This window comes from Canis lupus, chromosome 7 (genome assembly GCF_048164855.1).
Source record: "Canis lupus baileyi chromosome 7, mCanLup2.hap1, whole genome shotgun sequence".
Lineage (NCBI taxonomy): Eukaryota > Metazoa > Chordata > Mammalia > Carnivora > Canidae > Canis > Canis lupus.
This window is the reverse complement of record NC_132844.1, coordinates 71,299,424-71,318,687: the sequence shown is the minus strand read 5'-3', so window position 1 is coordinate 71,318,687 and position 19,264 is coordinate 71,299,424. Positions and strand designations below refer to the sequence as shown.

The following is a 19,264-nucleotide window of genomic DNA, read 5'->3' as shown; positions in this document are numbered from 1 at the left end:
CCGCGCCGCCCGCCGCGCTCCCGAGGGGCTGCACGAGGGCGCACGAGGGCGGGCGCGGGCGCGGGCGCGGGAGCGGAGAGCGCCCCGGACCCGCTCCCGTCAGGCGCCTCCGCGGGCAGCCCGCGCGGGTCCTCGAGCCAGGCCGGGCCGGGAGGGGCGGAGGGAGGGAGGGAGCGAGGGCGGCGCCCAGCGGGCAGCCCGGGAAGCGGCGGGCGGGGGCCTGGGGCGCGCAGCCTCCTCCCGAGGCCTCTCCCCCCGCGGAAGCAGGCGTCCCGCCTGTCGGCCGTCAGCTCCTTTGGTGCTGAGAACTCGTCTCTAGAGGAGACTCCTGTTTGCCAAGTGAGCCGGTTAGTTCCCAGTCCTAACTCCGCAATAAAAATATACCACTTGGGTACGCCTGGGTGGCTCAGCGGTTGAGCAGCTGCCTTTGGCTTGGGTCGTGATCCTGGAGTCCCGGGATCGAGTCCCACATCCGGCTCCCTGCATGGAGCCTTTCTCTCGCTCTCTGATGAATAAATAAATCTTTAAAAATATATATACCACTTGCATTGATCTGTTATATTCAAAAAGAGTGTAGTGATCTGGCTGGGTTCAGGAACCAATCCAGCAGCAGCAAATGCACTTTGGTGTCTCATAAGATTAACTGTCAGGTGAACGGGACAGAGATGGAAAGGCAGCAAGTTCTCCTTGTGGGTCCAGTGCAGGAAGACCACAGTAGGCAGGCCACACGGGTGGGGGAATGTTCAAGAAACCTGGTGTAGCCCAGGTGAGGTATTATGATGTACACCATGGAGAAGAATGACAGATAATGCTGGGAAGTTGGGCGGGATTCTTAACTGCGGTAATAAAGGAGCAGAGTTTAGATGAATTCACCCTCCGGGCCCCTTCCCAAAACACACAGAACCAGAACTCAAATGTGCATCATAAGTTTATTCCCGATGCGGGACAGATTCCTTCCATCCCCCAAATGAATCACATGCTGCCCTGGAGAGATCTAGGAGATTCTCCTGCCATATCCAGGGAAGGAGTGAGAAAGGCAGGTGCTGAGGACAAGGCAGGCTTTGCAGTTCCCTAGCCTATTATCGTCCCCTCCTCAACAGAGGAGAGCTACTCCCCACTATTAATATTCTCATCCACTCATCCCTTAAAGAAAAAGCCTCCACTCTTTAAAAACAAACAAAAAAAAGACCAAAAAAATCCCCCTCAAATATGGGAGGGAGGAATCCCAGGCTGTGACTTGAGGTGAAAGGTCACTAACAGAAGAGGGAAAGGGAAGGGAGAAGGAACCATCACTGTTTCTGCTGCAAGGCCTCCTTCCTCGCTGCATCCTGCAGCAACTGTGTGTCCACCTCATCTGCCGGCAACTGCACGTAGCGGACCACTGAGCCACGGATGAAGCAGTTCTTCACTGACAACTAGAACAAGAGAGATAAATAGAAAACATCCTTAAGGATGTCTGCTATCTGGCATCTGGGCAGGTCAGTCGGTTGGGCATCTGACTCTAGATTTCTGCCAGGTCGGGATCTCAGGGTTGGGAGAGTTGGATGCTGCACTCTGCAGCACCAAGTCTACCTGTCTCCCTCCCTCTGCTTCTGGCCCAGCTCATGAGCTCTCTCTCAAATAAATAAAAGCAAAATCTTAAAAAACAAATAGCTATCCACCCAGGCATGTCCTTTTGTTTCCTCTTCACTTTTGCCAACTCACCATGTGAGGATATTTCTCAGGGTCTGTGACACTGATGTCGGTTAGTTTGATGTTGAGATACTAAGAAAAGAACACCATCATTAGCTCTAAAGACTAGATGCAGGTACCCAGCCCTGAAATTCCCCTCTTCTTCCCCGAGACCCCATTCTGGGCTCCTACGTATCTCACCTGATCCACAGAATGGAGGGTTCCACAGATGCTGTCGGGGAAGAGGGAGGAAAAGACCACATCAGTTTACACCAAAATCAAATGGAGAGATGACTTCAGAGCATGGGTAAGAACATAGTTGGGGAAAGTCAAGGACTTGAGGAAGCCAGAAAAGGAGAACCAAAAGGGGGCATTCCTAAGCCCAGGAGCAAGGAAGATGAAGTTTTTATTGCAGCGTGTTATTTTAGACCTCACATCTCCTCTCCTAAAACCATTGCACTCTTACCAGTGAGCATGAAACAACTGCACAGACTAGGCCCGTGGTCCACCTAGTGTTTGCCACCTTTACAGCTACTTCACAAGGCAGCTATTACTAACAGGGGGCACAGAGATCACGTAACATGCCTGAGTTTAGAGGACTTGCATCCACATCTGTCTGATCCCCTAAACCATCAGCTATTTTCAAACATTTGTTGCTTCGGGACCCCATATGTCAACTAGACAAAGTAGCTGCACACTGTTCTTGATGCAGGCACAGGGATGTATGTCCTCCCCCTTCCTCCGTCCCAGGGCCCTCTGAACTGTGAATAAGCAATGTTCTCAGAAGGGCTCCAAGTCATGTTACCTCTCTCCCAGCTTCTCTCATTTCTGTCAATGGCTTCAACGCTATCTCACAACCTCAAATCCTCCATGACCCAAGTCCCCATCATTTGGTGACATTTTCCTAACATCTCTATAATTCTAATTTTTTTTAAAGATTTTATTTATTTATTCATGAGAGACAGAGAGAGAGAGAGAGGCAGAGACACAGGCAGAGGGAGAAGCAGGCTCCATGCAGGGAGCCCGATGCCGGGAGCATCATGTAGAACTCAATCCCAGGACCCCAGGATCAAGCCCTGAGCAGAAGGCAGACACTCAACTACAGAGCCAACCAGGCACCCTCTAGTTTGATTTCTACAAGCCAAGATCTAATTACACCTCAATCCAAGGCAGCCTCCATCCTGGCTGTCCCACCCTAACCACCTTGCAGGTCATCAGCAGATTCTACATTCCTTAGAATGGCAATTCTCAGGCAGCAGCCCAGGTGGCTCAGCGGTTTAGCGCCGCCTTGGGCCCAGGGCCTGACCCTGGAGACACGGGATCGGGATCGGGATTGAGTCTCACGTTGGGCTCCCTGAATGGAGCCTGCTTCTCCCTCTGCCTGTGTCTCTGACCCTCTCTCTCTGTCTCTCATGAACAAATAAATAAAATATTAAAAAAAGAAAAAGAATGGTGGTTCTCAAACAGAGGTATGCTCCAAGGTTTTATAAGTCTATGACCAAAAAAAAAGAACCACAGGTTAGTATAGTGTGTTGAGTGCATATATATTAAGCTAAAGGTTGTCCATATTTTCTTCCCTAAGAATAACTCTTTAATTGCCCTTGCAATTTTGGGGGGGTATTAATTTTTTTTTAATTTAAAAAAATAAAATAAAAATAAATAAAATAAATAAATAAATAAAAATTTTTAAATGAAATGATTGCAATGTTCTGGGCTGTGTGGGTGGCACAGTTGGTTAAGCGTCAGACTCTTGGTTTTGGACACTTTCAGGTCATGATCTCAGGGTTGTGAGATGGAGCCCTGTGTCAGGTTCTGTGCTCAGCATGGAATCTGCTTAAGGCTCACTCTCCCTAGGGTGCCTGGGTGGCTCAGTTGGTCAAGTGTCCTACTCTTGATTTCCGCTCAGGTCATGATCTCAAGGTTGAGATCAAGTTCCACATGGGGATTGCACAGGGTGTGGAGCCTTCTCTCCCTCCTCCTCCTCCTGTCCCATTTCTAAACAAAACCTCTCCTGTGCACTCTCTTGCTCTCTTTAAAAAAAAAAAAAAAAAGCCAGGACACCTGGGTGGCTCAGCAGTTGAGCGTCTGCCTTTGGCCCAGGGCATGATCCTGGAATACTGGGATCGAGTCCTTGCATGGAGCCTGCTTCTCATCCCTCTGCCTGTGTCTCTGCCTCTCTCTGCCTCTCTTGTGGATGAAAAGAAAGAAAAGAAAAGAAGAAGGAGGGGAGGAGAGGGGAGGGGAGGGGGAAAAGAAAAGAAAAAAAGAAAAGAAAAGAAAAGAGTCCTTGTCTTGCCAAAAATAAAACTGGCAGTTCTGCTGGACCCCAATTTCTGTTAAATTCCAAGTATTTAAAGTCCACTGAGAGGGTACCTGGGTGGCTCAGTGGTTGAGCATCTGCTTTTGGCTCAGGTCGTGATGCTGGGGTCCTGGGATTGAGTCCCACATGGGGCTTTCTGGAGGGAGCCTGCTTCTCCCTCTGCCTGAGTCTCTGCCTCACTGTGTCTCATGAATGAATAAATAAAATATTTAAAAACAAATAAAAATAAAATACAATCCACTGAGAGACATACTGCCTCAGTGGGTGGTTTCCCCACATCCCTAGCTGTTGAAAAGACTTTCACAACACCCTGCTACCATCTGCAGGAGTGAAGTTCTGGAACTGCATAGGTGGGGTCTTTTCATTCAGTCCCTTAACAAGATCTGCCACAACAATGGTCTGACAACAAGCAAGAGAAAGAGCTCTTCTCCCATCCCAACAGACTACCTTCAAACCTTGTAAGTTCCTGTTTTAGGACATGAGGCTATAATATAAGTTATTCTTGCCATGTAGAAAACCCATGAAGGAGGGATGCCAGGGCGGTTCAGCGGTTGAACCTCTGCCTTCAGCTCAGGACATGATCCTGGTCTGGAGATCGAGTCCCGCATCAGGCTCCCTGCGAGGAGCTTGCTTCTCCCTCTGCCTCTCTCTGTGTGTCTCCCATGAACAAATAAATACAATATTTTTTTAAAAAAAGAAAAGAAAACCCAGGAAAAAGAAAAGAGGAAAACCAAAAAAAATTATCTCACAGAATTGCCTAGGTGATTTTGGCTTCCATACTTGTCTCTCCCTATATGGCCCCAATTGATATGCCATCAACACCATATCAATGTTCCCACACTAAAAAATTAACTCACAAAGAAATGCGGAAGACATTGTTGAGAGGGGAGGATACACTGATTCAAAGTTTCTAAAGGAGGGATGTCTGGCTGGCTCAGTCAGGTAAAGCATATGACTCTTGACCTCAGGGTGTGGGTTCGAGCCCCACACTGGATGTAGAGATTACTTAAAAATAAAATCTTGGGATCCCTGGGTGGCGCAGCGGTTTGGCGCCTGCCTTTTTGGCCCAGGGCGCGATCCTGGAGACCCGGGATCAAATCCCATGTCGGGCCTCCGGTGCATGGAGCCTGCTTCTCCCTCTGCCTGTGTCTCTGCCTCTCTCTCTCTCTCTGTGTGACTATCATAAATAAATAAAAATGTAAAAAAATAAATAAATAAAAAATAAAAATAAATAAAAATAAAAATAAAATAAAAATAAAATCTTAGGGATCCCTGGGTGGCGCAGCGGTTTGGCACCTGCCTTTGGCCCAGGGCGCGATCCTGGAGACCCAGGATTGAATCCCACGTCGGGCTTCCGGTACATGGAGCCTGCTTCTCCCTCTGCCTGTGTCTCTGCCTCTCTCTCTCTCTCTCTCTGTGACTATCATAAATAAAAAATAAATAAAATAAAATAAAATAAAATAAAATAAAATAAAATAAAATAAAATAAAATAAAATAAAATAAAATAAAATAAAATAAAATAAAATAAATAAAATCTTAAAAGTGATACCTGGGTGGCTCAGTGGTTTAGCATCTAAGCCTTCGGCTCAGGGCATGATCCTAGGGTCCTGGGATCAAGTCTCACCATCGGCTCCCCACAAGGAGCCTGCTTCTCCCTCTGCCTGTGTCTTTGCCTCTTTCTCAAATAAATAAATAAACAAAATCTTAAAAAAAGAAAACTTAAAAAAAAAAAGTTAGATATTAAGGAAGACACTGTGATAAGCACCAGGAGTTGTATGAAAGTGATGAATCAATAAAGTCTATACCTGAAACTAATATTACTCTGTATGTTAACTGCAATTTACATTAAAAAATTGAAAAAAATTAAAAGTTTTAAAAGGACAGTCAAATAATAACTAATACTTTATTTTTTAATTTTCTTGAAGATTTATTTATTCATGAGAGACAGAGAGAGAGAGAAAGAGAGAGAGAGAGAGAAGCAGGCTCCACGCAGGGAGCACGACACAGGATTGGGGGACTCCAGGACCATGCTCTGGGCCTGAAGGCAGGCGCTAAACCGCTGAGCCACCCAGGGATCCTCTAACAATACTTTAAATGTATACTCCATTTAAAGGATTTTTTTAAGGATTTTTTTTTCTAAAGAAAGAAATGTGTACAAAGATGCATACACAAGGATGTCCAGGGCAGCATCATTTGTAAAAGGAACTGGAAATAGCCTAAATATCCAACAGCAAAGTCTTGATTAGATTAGTTCCAGCCAGCTAATAGAAATGTCATACAGACATTAAGAATGTTAAAGGTAGGGATCCCTGGGTGGCGCAGCGGTTTGGCGCCTGCCTTTGGCCCAGGGCGCGATCCTGGAGACCCGGGATCGAATCCCACATCGGGCTCCCGGTGCATGGAGCCTGCTTCTCCCTCGGCCTGTGTCTCTGCCTCTCTCTCTCTCTCTGTGACTATCATAAATAAATAAAAAAAAAAAAAAAAAAAAAAAGAATGTTAAAGGTAAAAAAAAAAAAAAAGAATGTTAAAGGTCAGCTTTATTGACATGGAAAATATTCAAAACATACTGCCAAATGAAAAGCAAGTTTCACAGTTGCATAAAGAATATGACCCTATCTTTATTTTTTCCAAGTTATTAAATTTCCAGTTAACATACAGTGTAATGTTAGTTTCAGGTGTAGAATTCGGTGATTCATCACTTACATAGAGCACCCAGTGCTCATCACAGCAAGTGCCCTCCTTAACACTCATCACCCATTTAATTCATGCTCCTGCCCACCTCCCCTTAAGCAATCCCATTTGTTCTCTACAGTTAAAGAGTCTGTCTTCTGGTTTGCCTCTTTTCTCTCCGCCCTATGTTCATGTTTTGTTTCTTAAATTCGACATATGAACAAAATTAGATGGTATTTGTCTCTCTCTAACTGACCATTTTTCATTTAAAAGAGAGAGAGTGTATGAATGTGCGCACACCAGACAGAACTGGACTTCAATTCTGGCCATCTCATTCACTAGTTGTGTAGACTTGAGCTTTTTTTTTTTTTTTTTTTTTTTAAGATTTTATTTATTTATTCATGAGAATACACAGGGAAGAGAGAGGCAGAGACACAGGCAGAGGGGGAAGCAGGCTCCATGCAGAGCCTGATGTGGGACTCAATCCCGGGTCTCCAGGATCACGCCCTGGGCTGTAGGCAGCGCTAAACCGCTGAGCCACCAGGGCTGCCCTGTAGACTTGAACTTGATCAAGTTTCTTTTTTTTTTTTTTTTTTTTTTAATTTTATTTATTTATGATAGTCACAGAGAGAGAGAGAGAGAGGCAGAGACACAGGCAGAGGGAGAAGCAGGCTCCATGCACCGGGAGCCTGATGTGGGATTCGATCCCAGGTCTCCAGGATCGCGCCCTGGGCCAAAAGCAGGCGCCAAACCACTGCGCCACCCAGGGATCCCTTGATCAAGTTTCTTTACCCATCCGTGCTTCAGGTTCCTCATATGTAAGATAGCAACAATCGTATATATCCTATGTTATGAAAATAAAATGAGTTAATAAATGTATTCAGAATAGTGCTTTGTTCAAATGAGTTAATAAGTGTAAAGTATTCAGAATATTGCTTCGTTGATAGGATGTTCTCAAATGTTGCCAATGTTTCTTTCTTTCTTTTTTTTAGATTTTATTTATTTATTCATGAGACACAGAGAGAGAGGCAGAGACATAGGCAGAGGGAGAAGCAGGCTCCCTGTGGGGAGCCCGATATGGAAATCAATCCTGGGACTCCAGGAGCTGAAAGCAGATGCTCAACTGCTGAGCCACCCAGGTGTGGCTCTTTTTCTTTCTTTCAGCACACATTTATTAAGCACCTACTATATGCCAGGCCTATGCTAGACATTAGGTACACAAAGGTGAGCTTAAACATGTAGGGAGGCCCTGTAGGGAGGACAGGCTGTAAGCAATAAACATAATTCTATGAAATCACAATTTGAGGGCAGCCCGGGTGGCTCAGCGGTTTGCTGCTGCCTTTGGCCCAGGTTGTGATCCTGGAGACCCAGGATTGAGTCCCACATCGGATTCACTGCATGGGGCCTGCTTCTCCCTCTGCCTGTGTCTCTGCCTCTCGCTTTCTCTTGCTTGGTGCCTCTCACGAATAAACAAATAAAATCTTAAAAAAAAAAAATCACAATTTGAGAAGCACTCACTAGGAAGAAAATTCATGACAGACACTACTTGGCTAAATGGACCAGGAAAAAAGTCTCTCCAAGAATACAGCATTTGCTCCAAGTCCTAGATGATAATTAGGAGCTAATGATACAAGTGGGTAGAGGATGTAAAAACAATAGACATAAGGGACTGCATTGGTCTTTGGTTTATCCTTTACATTTTCTTTAAAATGGAGATTGTGCCACATTTACTATTCTGGAATAGCCATGCCAATACACCTTACTCCTATGTGACAGCTGTGTATTATGGAAGTGCCACAACTTAATTAATTTCATTAACCCAATTGCTATAGATGGCTATTTATTTCCAATTTTTGGATACTGCAAATAAAACTGCAAACACCTCTGTAATACAGCTTTACTTGTGGAACTGATACATACACTTTCTTTCTTTCTTTTTTCCTTTTTTTTTTTTAAAGATTTTATTTATTTATTCATGAGAACACACAGAGAGGATTAAGAGAGAGAGGCAGAGACACAGGCAGAGGGAGAAGCAGGCTCCATGCAGGGAGCCCGACGTGGGACTCGATCCCAAATCTCCAGGATCACGACCTGGGCTGAAGGCGGTGCTAAACCGCTGCGCCACCCGGGCTGCCCTCTTTCTTTTTTCCTAAAAAGGATTTTACTTATTCATGAGAGACAGAGAGAAGCACAGGCAGACTGAGAAGCAAGCTCCCTGTGGGGAACCTGATGCGGGACTCGATCCCAGGATCCTGGGATCACGCCCTGAGCGGAAGACAGATGCTCAACGACTGAGCCATCCAGATGCCGGGTTCGTACATTTCTATAAGCTGGGTCAAAGGAGTAAATAGCTTAATCAGAAAAAACAAAACAGGGGATCCCTGGGTGGCGCAGCGGTTTGGCGCCTGCCTTTGGCCCAGGGCGCGATCCTGGAGACCCAGGATCGAATCCCACGTCAGGCTCCAGGTGCATGGAGCCTGCTTCTCCCTCTGCCTGTGTCTCTGCCTCTCTCTCTCCCTCTATATGACTATCATAAATAAGTTTAAAAAATATTAAAAAAAAACTATGTTCCTTTTGTAAAAACAGAACAAAACAAAACGTTATTGATGCCTCTGCCCTCTGACGGCTCTCTGCTACTTTAAGCTTAAGGCACAGGTCATTTATTTCTTCTCTATCTCTTCCACTTGGGCCAGCCCTCAAATACTACTCGTCGAAGAGGTTCCAGAGACCGGCATATACCCAAGTCCTACCGACTTGGTGGAAAAGGTACCTACCTCAGGTCATTCTTGAGTTCCACGACCACATCCTTGCCCACCAGGGACTTGAAAAAGGAATAGAAGAGCTATTGGGCGAGAGGGGGGAAACCATGATACGGGCAGATACACAGCGAGGAGGAATGTCCCACCCTCTGTGGGAACCCGCCGTCTCCGGCAGTTCTCAAACTTCCCAGTAAAGTGCGGACAGGGACGACACTTCATTGAGTCCCCGACTTAAGGCTCCCGAGAGACGCTGTGCCCTGCAGCCCTGGGCGCTCTGGGTGCACCTCTCAATGGCCCTGCAGTCCTGGGGTCCTGCCCACCCGCCGCACTGGGCAGAGCTGTTCAAGGAGCCCATTCGCACCCTCCCGGAGCCCGGCCCCGCCCCGGGAACACTCCCAGAGCTCTAGCTTTCCCTCCCCTGCGGTCCCTCACTCTCCCGCGCGTTCATTGTTTCGTTCCCGCTTAAGAAAAGAAAAAATCCCACTTGCTCCCACGTGTCTCCCCGCCCCTCCGAATGTGAAGCGCTGGAACTAGGAAGGGAGGGAAAGCCCCGGCGCCCCCGGAGGATTCAGCCTAGCTCCCTCCCGCCCGCCTCCCACCGGCCGGCCGGACCGCGCGCCCCTGGGCGCCCCCTTGTGACGTCACGACACCTACCATGGCGCTCCAGACGCGGGACGCCGACGGGACCGGGGAGGCGAGGGCCGGGACCCGCGGGCCTGGGGCCGGCGGCAACCAGGAGGCGACCCACGTGGGGAGCCGGACGGGGCCGCGCAGGCGCAGCAAGAAGGGCCGGGAGCTCCGAGCAGCGACAGAAGCGCGCGGCTGGCTCGCAGCTCCAGGAGAGACGGCAGGGGAGAGCCGGGAAGGGGGCGGGCCTTCCTGCCCTCCCGCTTCCTCCCGAGTGGCGGGCTCCCAGCGCGCAGGCGCGAGTCCGAGCGGCCGCGGGGGCCGTGGGGGGCGCGTCGGTGCTCGGGGGATTCTTTCTGACGGGGCCGTCGAGGGTGTTCACCCCCTGCGGACTCGCTATTGAAAACTGTGGAGGAGGGGCTCCCTGGGGGGCTCAGCAGGTCGGCGCCTGCCTTTGGCCCAGGGCGTGGTCCTGGAGACCCGGGATCGAGTCCCGCGTCGGGCTCCCGGCAAGAAGCCTGCTTCACTCCCTGCCTGTGTCTCTGCCTCTCTCTAGGTCTATCATGAATAAATAAATAAATAAATCCTTAAAAAACAAAGAAAACTGTCGAGGAATTTGCGAAAACTCCTGATTTGTACATTTTTCTATATCCGTTACACTTGGATAAAAAGTTTAAAAAATAAAATGTTGCAGAACCCTGAGATCAGGAGCCTGAACACTAATCTTGATTTTGTCAGAGGTTCCCGATAAATCTGTTTCTCCCAAGGATGCACTCTCAGTCCATATTTCTTACACCCTCATACCTAGGCTACCCTGGAAAGGACTGAATAAAACCAAACAGAAGCTTGCTTGGGTAGAAATTCCTATTCTAACATTTCACTTCCAAATATGCCCCCTCAAACACAGGGACACAAGTGCAGAGTTACACAGGCTTCTATATTCACACCCCTAAGAGTTTTATAAATATGTGATATTATGACACAATAGGTGAAAAAAATTTTTTTTCAAGAATATGACTACTAAATCCTCCCTTTCTCATCTTGCAGAAAAGTACCCATTCCTTAGCAGTTTGTCGTAAAACTGTTTTTGGCACGTCAAGGATGTAATAACAGACTCTCTGAGCGCACAGATAGATGTTGGATCTCCTAGGCCCCACCTATAAGTGGCATAAGGACATCAGGCAGAAGTTTGTTCCCCCAGCTGAGCCCTAAGCCCCTAAACTAGTCTATCACCGAGTGTAAGCAGAAACTATAGTTAGCAATTGCTGTGGCCAGAGCTAAAGGTGCCTGATGATCAAAAATTCCTTTCCTGCTTGAAACAATTAGCTCATGAAAATTTGAATACTTTCCCCTTACCAGTTTAATGAATCATCTACAATCATCACAATCAGACCACAAACGCACTGTCTCCATGAGCTAGCTCTTCTTTGCCTTACATTTCAAGGTAAACTCAGTCTAAAGATCCTTACAAAGTTAAAAAAAAAAATTAAAAAAAAAAAAAAAAAAAGGGATCCCTGGGTGGCGCAGCGGTTTGGCGCCTGCCTTTGGCCCGGGGCACGATCCTGGAGACCCGGGATCGAATCCCACGTCGGGCTCCCGGTGCATGGAGCCTGCTTCTCCCTCTGCCTGTGTCTCTGCCTCTCTCTCTCTCTCTGTGACTATCATAAATAAATAAAAGTTAAAAAAAAAAATAAATAAAGATCCTTACACTCAAAGTCTAAAGATACCAGAAGAGGGGTGCCTGGATGGCTCAGTCGAAAGAACACTCAACTCTTCAACTCTGAGTCACGAGTTCAAGCCCCACATTGGGTCTAGAGATGACTTCTATGAATAAACTTAAACAAATAAAAAGAGTGGCTCTTGGTGGGTTCAGTCAATTGGGTGGCTGACCCTTGGTTTCTGCTCAGGTCATGATCTCAGGGTGGTGGGATGAAGCCCTGCCTCGGGATCTGAGTCTAGTGTGCTCCAGCTAGGGTTTCTCTCTCCCTCTGCCCCTCCCTTCAGCGTGCTCATTCATACTAGTGCATGTACATATGTTCTCGTAAGTCTTTAAAAACAAATAAATAAAAAGTCTTTAAAAACAAATAAATAAAAAAAACAAAAAGAAACTTTAAAAATAATAAACCTAAATAATAATAATAATAATAATAATAATAATAATAATAATAATAAAACCTGGGGCACCTGGGTGGCTTAGTGGTTGAACGTCTGCCTTTGGCTCAAGTGGTGGTGATCCCAGGGTCCTAGGATTGAGTCCCGCATCAGGCTCCCTGCAGGGAGCCTGCTTCTTTTTCCCTGACTATGTCTCTGCCTCACTGTCTCTCATGTATAAATAAAATCTGAATAATAATAATTAATAAATCAAGATACCAGAAGAAATTTGTTTTAGGAACAAATTTACTGAGTGACAAATAACCATCCACATAAGAAGAAGAAAGATGGGGAGGTTGGAAATAAATAACAGACATTCAAATTCATCAAATGGTTCAAAGGGCGGCCTAGTTTTCTTAAGAGTCAGAAACAGGGATTGTGAAAAGATGGTATACAAGACTCTTTTGTCAGCATCCGAAAAGGATGGTTAACTTAGGTTCAAAACCAGTCAATTCAAGAATCATAACAATATTTGAAGATGAGGGGAACAAAATTCAACTTAGAGGCACCCTAGAACCCTCCATCTTCAGATAAGATTAATCTACTTCTTCAATGGTGGGGCCTGTGGCAGCCCTTCCAGGAGTATACCCCGTCCCGCAGGAAGGCCCAGTGCATCCTCCCTGGTAGAGCTTTGTGATGACTGGGTTACACACCTGCTCCAATTCCTTTCTCTTATGATCAAACTCCTCTTTCTCAGCCAGTTGATTGGCCTCCAGCCACGAGAGGACCTCATTACATTTATCCAGTATTTTCTTTTTATCAGAGTCGTTAATCTTGCCCTTTAAGCCTTCATCACTCACAGCACTCTTCATGTTAAAAGCGTAAGATTCCAAAGCATTTTTTGCAGAGATTTTCTCTCTCTGAACCTCATCCTCGGCTTTATACTTCTCAGCATCCAGAACCATGCGCTCAATCTCCTCCTTGCTCAGGCGGCCCTTGTCATTGGTGATGGTGATCTTGTTGGCCTTGCCCGTGGACTTGTCCATGGCTGTTACATTGAGAATACCATTGGCATCAATGTCAAAGGTCACCTCAATCTGGGGCACTCCCCTGGGTGCAGGAGGGATTCCAGTCAGGTCGAAACGCCCCAGCAGGTTGTTGTCTCGGGTCATAGCCCTCTCGCCCTCGTACACCTGAATCAATACCCCAGGCTGGTTATCTGAATAGGTGGTGAAAATCTGTGTCTGCTTTGTGGGGATGGTGGAGTTGCGCTTGATCAGGACAGTCATGACACCCCCAGCTGTCTCTAACCCTAGAGACAAGGGAGCCACATCCAACAGAAGCAGATCTTGTACCTTTTCAGACTTATCTCCCATCAGGATGGCTGCCTGCACAGCCGCCCCATAGGCCACCGCCTCATCGGGATTGATGCTCTTGTTGAGATCACGACCATTAAAGTAGTCCTGCAGCAGCCTCTGAACCTTAGGGATACGAGTGGAACCCCCTACTAACACAATGTCATGGATCTTAACCTTATCCATCTTGGCATCCCGAAGAGCCTTCTCCACAGGTTCCAGAGTGCCTCTAAACAGGTCTGCACACAACTCTTCAAACCGGGCTCTGGTAATGGACGTGTAGAAGTCGATGCCTTCATAAAGTGAATCAATTTCCAAGTTGGCCTGAGTGCTGGACGACAAGGTCCTCTTGGCCCTCTCACAGGCGGTGCGCAGCCGCCTCACCGCTCGCTTGTTCTGGCTAATGTCCTTCTTGTGTTTCCTCTTGAACTCCTCCACAAAGTGGCTCACAAGCCTGTTGTCAAAGTCCTCACCACCCAGGTGTGTATCTCCGGCTGTGGCCTTTACTTCAAAAATTCCATCATCTATGGTCAGAATGGACACATCAAATGTGCCTCCACCTAGATCAAAGATCAAGACATGTCTCTCTCCCTGACCAGTTTTATCTAAGCCATATGCAATGGCAGCAGCTGTGGGTTCATTGATAATTCTTAGCACATTGAGACCTGCAATCACACCTGCATCCTTGGTGGCCTGGCGTTGAGAATCATTGAAATAAGCTGGTACAGTGATCACAGCATTGGTAACGGGGTGGCCCAAAAAAGCTTCAGCGGTCTCCTTCATCTTTGTCAGTACCATAGAAGAGATTTCCTCAGGATAGAAAGCTTTTTTCTCCCCTTTGTAGGATACCATTACCTTGGGCTTGCCTCCTTCATTAATTACTTGAAAAGGCCAAAGTTTCATGTCTGATTGCACTACAGGATCATTAAACTTCCTGCCAATCAGACGTTTGGCATCAAAGACAGTGTTCTGGGGATTCATGGCTACCTGGTTCTTGGCCGCATCCCCGATGAGCCGTTCAGTGTCAGTGAAGGCCACATAGCTGGGGGTGGTGCGGTTGCCCTGGTCATTGGCAATGATCTCCACCTTGCCGTGCTGGAACACCCCTACGCAGGAGTAGGTGGTGCCCAGGTCGATGCCGATTGCCATTCCCTTAGCAACAGCCATGGTCTTCCGAGGCCTGAGAAAAAAAGTGAGATACAGTTTTGGCAGAGTGCTTTTTAAATTACTTTCAATTGTGGTAAAATACACATAATTTGAAATTTACCATCTTAACCATTTTTTAAGCACAGTTTTCAGCAGTAAGGTAATTCACATTGTTGACCAACCTCCAGAAATCTTTCTAACTTGCAAAACCAAAATTCAATACTCATTAAACAACTCTCCATTCCCCTTCCCCCCAATCCCTGGCAACCACTATTGTACTTCCTCTTTATGAATTTGACTACTGTAAGTCTTCAAATTAATAGAATTATATAATAAATACCTTCTGTGCCTGGCTTATTTCACTTAGAAAGATATCCTCAGGAGCACCTGAGTGGCTCTGTGGTTGAGTGTCTGCCTTTGGCTCAGCTTGTGATCCTGGGGTCCTGGGATCGAGTCCCACATCGGGCTCCCTGTGAGGAGCCTCCTTCTCCCTCTGCCTATGTCTCTGCCTATCTGTGTGTCTCTCATGAATAAAGAAATAAAAATTTCTTAAAAATAAAAAGATACCCTCAAAGTTCATCTGTGTTACAGCATGTATCAGTGTTTATTTCTTAAGAATTATATGTATATAAAAAAAGAATTATATGTATATTATATGTATATAATACATATGCCCTCCTTGGGAATGAATACTACTCAGGCTGCTTCTACCCTATGGCTACTGTGAATAATGCTGCCATAAAATCGGAGTACAGGTATTTTCCTGGTGTACAAGTATCTTTTTCCAGTTCCTTCTTTCACACAGTGCTTTTTGGACTAAAGTATTCCTAGCAAGCTGGAAGTAAGTGGGAGGCAATTGGCATACATTGTGTTCAATTTCCACAGCACTAATTCAAGTGTCCCATTTCTTTTCTGCGACATTTTATTCTGAGACTGTACCTGTCTCCTGCAGAACTAAGATTATATTATGTTCTGGTCTCTTCAAGAGACACTGATCTCCACCCTTTGGTTTCGCTGCCTTCCACAGCTCCTTCACCCTCTATTTGTTGGGAGTAATATTGGGCCAGTCTGAAACGGCTGCTAGGAACCCGATCAAACCCTTCACAAATTTTCTCAAATGAGATTGAGCACGACAGGCAATCTCTTTCCCCAGTCTCCTCTGGATAAAACGCCCATCTGAAGACACAAACATTTCAGCTCCTCCACCTCTTTCCAGCAGCTCTGACAAGTTCCACGCACTTTGGCACTTACCAAAGGACTCCCCTACCCTGATTGGTCAATATCCCCGTATTAGACGGAAACTACAGAACCCTCCAGCACTTTCTCAAATGGATCTATTAATCTTGCCTATTGCCATTCCATTTCAAGGAGAGCCCTCCAGGCTCACCTATTGTCCCGCCGCCTTCGATCCAGTTTGATAAGATCCTGATTGCGGAGCCCCTCTCGGTGGGGGCTCCGTCAACATCCAAACTGCGCAGCCGGTGTTCCCCCACCCCCCACCCGCCCCGCCCTACAACTTTGAGCGGACTCGGTCCTGTCCTACCAGCCTGATTCCTCGCTAGCCCATGAGGTCAGAGGCAGCGCCCTCATTGTAACGCGTCTGGGGTAGCGGCGTCATCACTACCGCCCCCACCCCGCCTCCAGCCCTGCCAGCCCCTCCAGCCCCTCCCACCTCCCCAAGCCTTGCCAGCTCCAGCGAGCCCTAGAAGAGTCTGGAGAGTTCTGGGAGGGCGGCGTCCTGGACGCTCATTGGCCCCAGGGAGCCCGGAGGCGGGACGCCAGCCGAAACCGCTGGAATCTTCCCGACCGGCCGCCCCGCAGAGCCCCGTGATTGGCTGGGGACCGAAGAGGCGGGGCTGGGCAGCGCTATAAGCGCGGAGCCGCCCCGCCGGGGCCACACAGCGAAGCTGCGCAGGCACCGCGGCCGTCTCGGCGGCGTCCGCCCCAGCACCTTTCCTTTCGCAGACCCGCTGCGTCCGCAGCTGCCGAAGAGAAGAGACCGAGCTCCTCCTCGTCGCGGAGCCCGACCGCCTTTCGGAAACCTGAACGTGAGCCTGAGCGCGGGCAGGGAAGCGGGACGCCGGCATGGCTAAGAGCGCGGCCATCGGCATCGACCTGGGCACCACCTACTCCTGCGTGGGGGTGTTCCAGCACGGCAAGGTGGAGATCATTGCCAATGACCAGGGCAACCGCACCACCCCCAGCTACGTGGCCTTCACCGACACCGAGCGGCTCATCGGGGATGCGGCCAAGAACCAGGTGGCGCTGAACCCGCAGAACACCGTGTTCGACGCGAAGCGGCTCATCGGCCGCAAGTTTGGCGACCCGGTGGTGCAGTCGGACATGAAGCACTGGCCTTTCCAGGTGGTCAACGACGGGGACAAGCCCAAGGTGCAGGTGAGCTACAAGGGGGAGACCAAGGCGTTCTACCCCGAGGAGATCTCGTCCATGGTGCTGACCAAGATGAAGGAGATCGCCGAGGCCTACCTGGGCTACCCGGTGACCAACGCGGTGATCACCGTGCCGGCCTACTTCAACGACTCGCAGCGCCAGGCCACCAAGGACGCGGGGGTGATCGCGGGGCTCAACGTGCTGAGGATCATCAACGAGCCCACTGCCGCCGCCATCGCCTACGGCCTGGACAGGACCGGCAAGGGGGAGCGCAACGTGCTCATCTTTGACCTGGGCGGGGGCACCTTCGACGTGTCCATCCTGACGATCGACGACGGCATCTTCGAGGTGAAGGCCACGGCCGGGGACACGCACCTGGGCGGGGAGGACTTCGACAACAGGCTGGTGAACCACTTCGTGGAGGAGTTCAAGCGGAAGCACAAGAAGGACATCAGCCAGAACAAGCGAGCCGTGAGGCGGCTGCGCACCGCCTGCGAGAGAGCCAAGAGGACCTTGTCGTCCAGCACCCAGGCCAGCCTGGAGATCGACTCCCTGTTCGAGGGCATCGACTTCTACACGTCCATCACCAGGGCGCGGTTCGAGGAGCTGTGCTCCGACCTGTTCCGGAGCACCCTGGAGCCCGTGGAGAAGGCCCTGCGCGACGCCAAGCTGGACAAGGCCCAGATCCACGACCTGGTGCTGGTGGGGGGCTCCACCCGTATCCCCAAGGTGCAGAAGCTGCTGCAGGACTTCTTTAACGGCCGCGATCTCAACAAGAGCATCAATCCCGACGAGGCGGTGGCCTATGGGGCGGCCGTGCAGGCAGCCATCCTGATGGGAGACAAGTCTGAGAACGTGCAGGATCTGCTGCTGCTGGACGTGGCGCCCCTGTCGCTGGGGCTGGAGACGGCCGGGGGCGTGATGACCGCCCTGATCAAGCGCAACTCCACCATCCCCACCAAGCAGACGCAGATCTTCACCACCTACTCGGACAACCAGCCTGGAGTGCTGATCCAGGTGTACGAGGGTGAGAGGGCCATGACGCGCGACAACAACCTACTGGGGCGCTTCGAGCTAAGCGGCATCCCCCCGGCGCCGCGGGGCGTGCCCCAGATCGAGGTGACCTTCGACATCGACGCCAACGGCATCCTGAACGTCACGGCCACGGACAAGAGCACGGGCAAGGCCAACAAGATCACCATCACCAACGACAAGGGCCGCCTGAGCAAGGAGGAGATCGAGCGCATGGTGCAGGAGGCCGAGAAGTACAAAGCCGAGGACGAGGTGCAGCGCGACAGGGTGTCTGCCAAGAACGCCCTGGAGTCCTACGCCTTCAACATGAAGAGTGCGGTGGAGGACGAGGGTCTCAAGGGGAAGATCAGCGAGGCCGACAAGAAGAAGGTGCTGGACAAGTGCCAGGAGGTGATTTCCTGGCTGGACGCCAACACCTTGGCGGAGAAGGACGAGTTTGAGCACAAGAGGAAGGAGCTGGAGCAGGTGTGTAACCCCATCATCACCGGACTGTACCAGGGAGCGGGTGGTCCTGGGGCTGGTGGCTTTGGGGCTCAGGCTCCCAAAGGGGGCTCTGGGTCTGGCCCCACCATCGAGGAGGTGGATTAGGACTTCTTCCCCAGATTGTTCCTGTTTGTGTCAGAAACGGTTAGGATTAAGGATTCTAACATTGCCTTATATGTCTGTGTTTCATCAGTCTCAACTCTGCAAGTTGTTTGCAAAGTTTCAACTGTCTTTTGGTGAAGTTATGAAGTTCCTTTTTTTTTTAGAGTCCAAATGTAGGAAGAATTTATACTGCCATTTTTTTTCTTTTTTGTAGTATTGACGTTGAACCTGGGCCTTTGTTATAACTGATTTTTGCAGAGTAAATAAACTCAATCATTTGTCTTGCCTGCTTCTGTGTTTTATTTTGAGATTAGAAGAGTCTGGATAGGTTCTCTTTGGTTTAAAATTGAATGGTGTACTTTGTATCTTAGATAATGGCCAGGGATCTGGAGAAGTAAAGCCCATTGTAATCCCTTTCTTTTAGATAAATGGTATTCTTGAGAGATTTTTAAAAAACAGCTTATTTTGAGTGGGTTGGGTTTGTGGGTATAGAAAAATTTAAGGGCTACTGACCTAGTGTTCTCAAGTTTGTTGGGGAGGGAGGGTGTTGACCCTTCGTAAGGGTGTCTGGGAAAGGGTGTATGAGGAATGTTCCTGGACAAGCTGGCAAAAGGGA

General features: G+C 48.7%; 3 protein-coding genes across 5 annotated transcripts; 1 reads left to right on the top strand and 2 right to left on the bottom strand.

The window, feature by feature from the left end:
* Positions 1-910: 910 nt before the first annotated feature.
* On the bottom strand, positions 911-10,323 carry LSM2 (LSM2 homolog, U6 small nuclear RNA and mRNA degradation associated). The gene is made up of 5 exons (XM_072833700.1): positions 10,076-10,323; positions 9,437-9,504; positions 1,873-1,903; positions 1,705-1,764; positions 911-1,415 (listed from the first exon to the last, which is right to left on the bottom strand). Exons 1-5 carry the CDS (start codon positions 10,076-10,078, stop codon positions 1,290-1,292), a joined length of 288 nt encoding a protein of 95 aa, XP_072689801.1. The 5' UTR covers positions 10,079-10,323; the 3' UTR covers positions 911-1,289.
* A 2,104-nt stretch (positions 10,324-12,427) lies between these two features.
* On the bottom strand, positions 12,428-16,257 carry LOC140637290 (heat shock 70 kDa protein 1-like). Of its 3 annotated transcripts, none has more exons than XM_072833658.1 (2): positions 16,184-16,257; positions 12,428-14,674 (listed from the first exon to the last, which is right to left on the bottom strand). In XM_072833658.1, exons 1-2 carry the CDS (start codon positions 16,228-16,230, stop codon positions 12,736-12,738), a joined length of 1,986 nt encoding a protein of 661 aa, XP_072689759.1. In that variant the 5' UTR covers positions 16,231-16,257; the 3' UTR covers positions 12,428-12,735. The 3 variants fall into 3 exon arrangements, with proteins under 3 accessions (XP_072689759.1, XP_072689761.1, XP_072689760.1); XM_072833660.1 differs by having other exon boundaries at positions 16,158-16,254; XM_072833659.1 differs by having other exon boundaries at positions 16,028-16,247.
* A 261-nt stretch (positions 16,258-16,518) lies between these two features.
* LOC140637291 (heat shock 70 kDa protein 1) lies at positions 16,519-18,935 on the top strand. Its single transcript, XM_072833661.1, has one exon. It carries the CDS (start codon positions 16,726-16,728, stop codon positions 18,649-18,651), a length of 1,926 nt encoding a protein of 641 aa, XP_072689762.1. The 5' UTR covers positions 16,519-16,725; the 3' UTR covers positions 18,652-18,935.
* The last annotated feature ends 329 nt before the right edge of the window (positions 18,936-19,264 follow it).

Excerpts from the sequence above, each read along its gene's own strand:
- LSM2 (XM_072833700.1), bottom strand. Across the intron at positions 1,765-1,872 it reads CCCTCCATTCTGTGGATCAG|TATCTCAACATCAAACTAAC; the intron begins GTGAGATACGTA and ends TTCTTTTCTTAG. Across the intron at positions 1,416-1,704 it reads CTGAGAAATATCCTCACATG|TTGTCAGTGAAGAACTGCTT; the intron begins GTGAGTTGGCAA and ends CTCTTGTTCTAG.
- LOC140637290 (XM_072833658.1), bottom strand. The coding sequence starts at position 16,230 with ATGAGGGCGCTGCCTCTGACCTCATGGGCTAGCGAGGAATCAGGCTG. Across the intron at positions 14,675-16,183 it reads GCTAGCGAGGAATCAGGCTG|GCCTCGGAAGACCATGGCTG; the intron begins GTAGGACAGGAC and ends TTTTTTTCTCAG.
- LOC140637291 (XM_072833661.1), top strand. The coding sequence starts at position 16,726 with ATGGCTAAGAGCGCGGCCATCGGCATCGACCTGGGCACCACCTACTCC.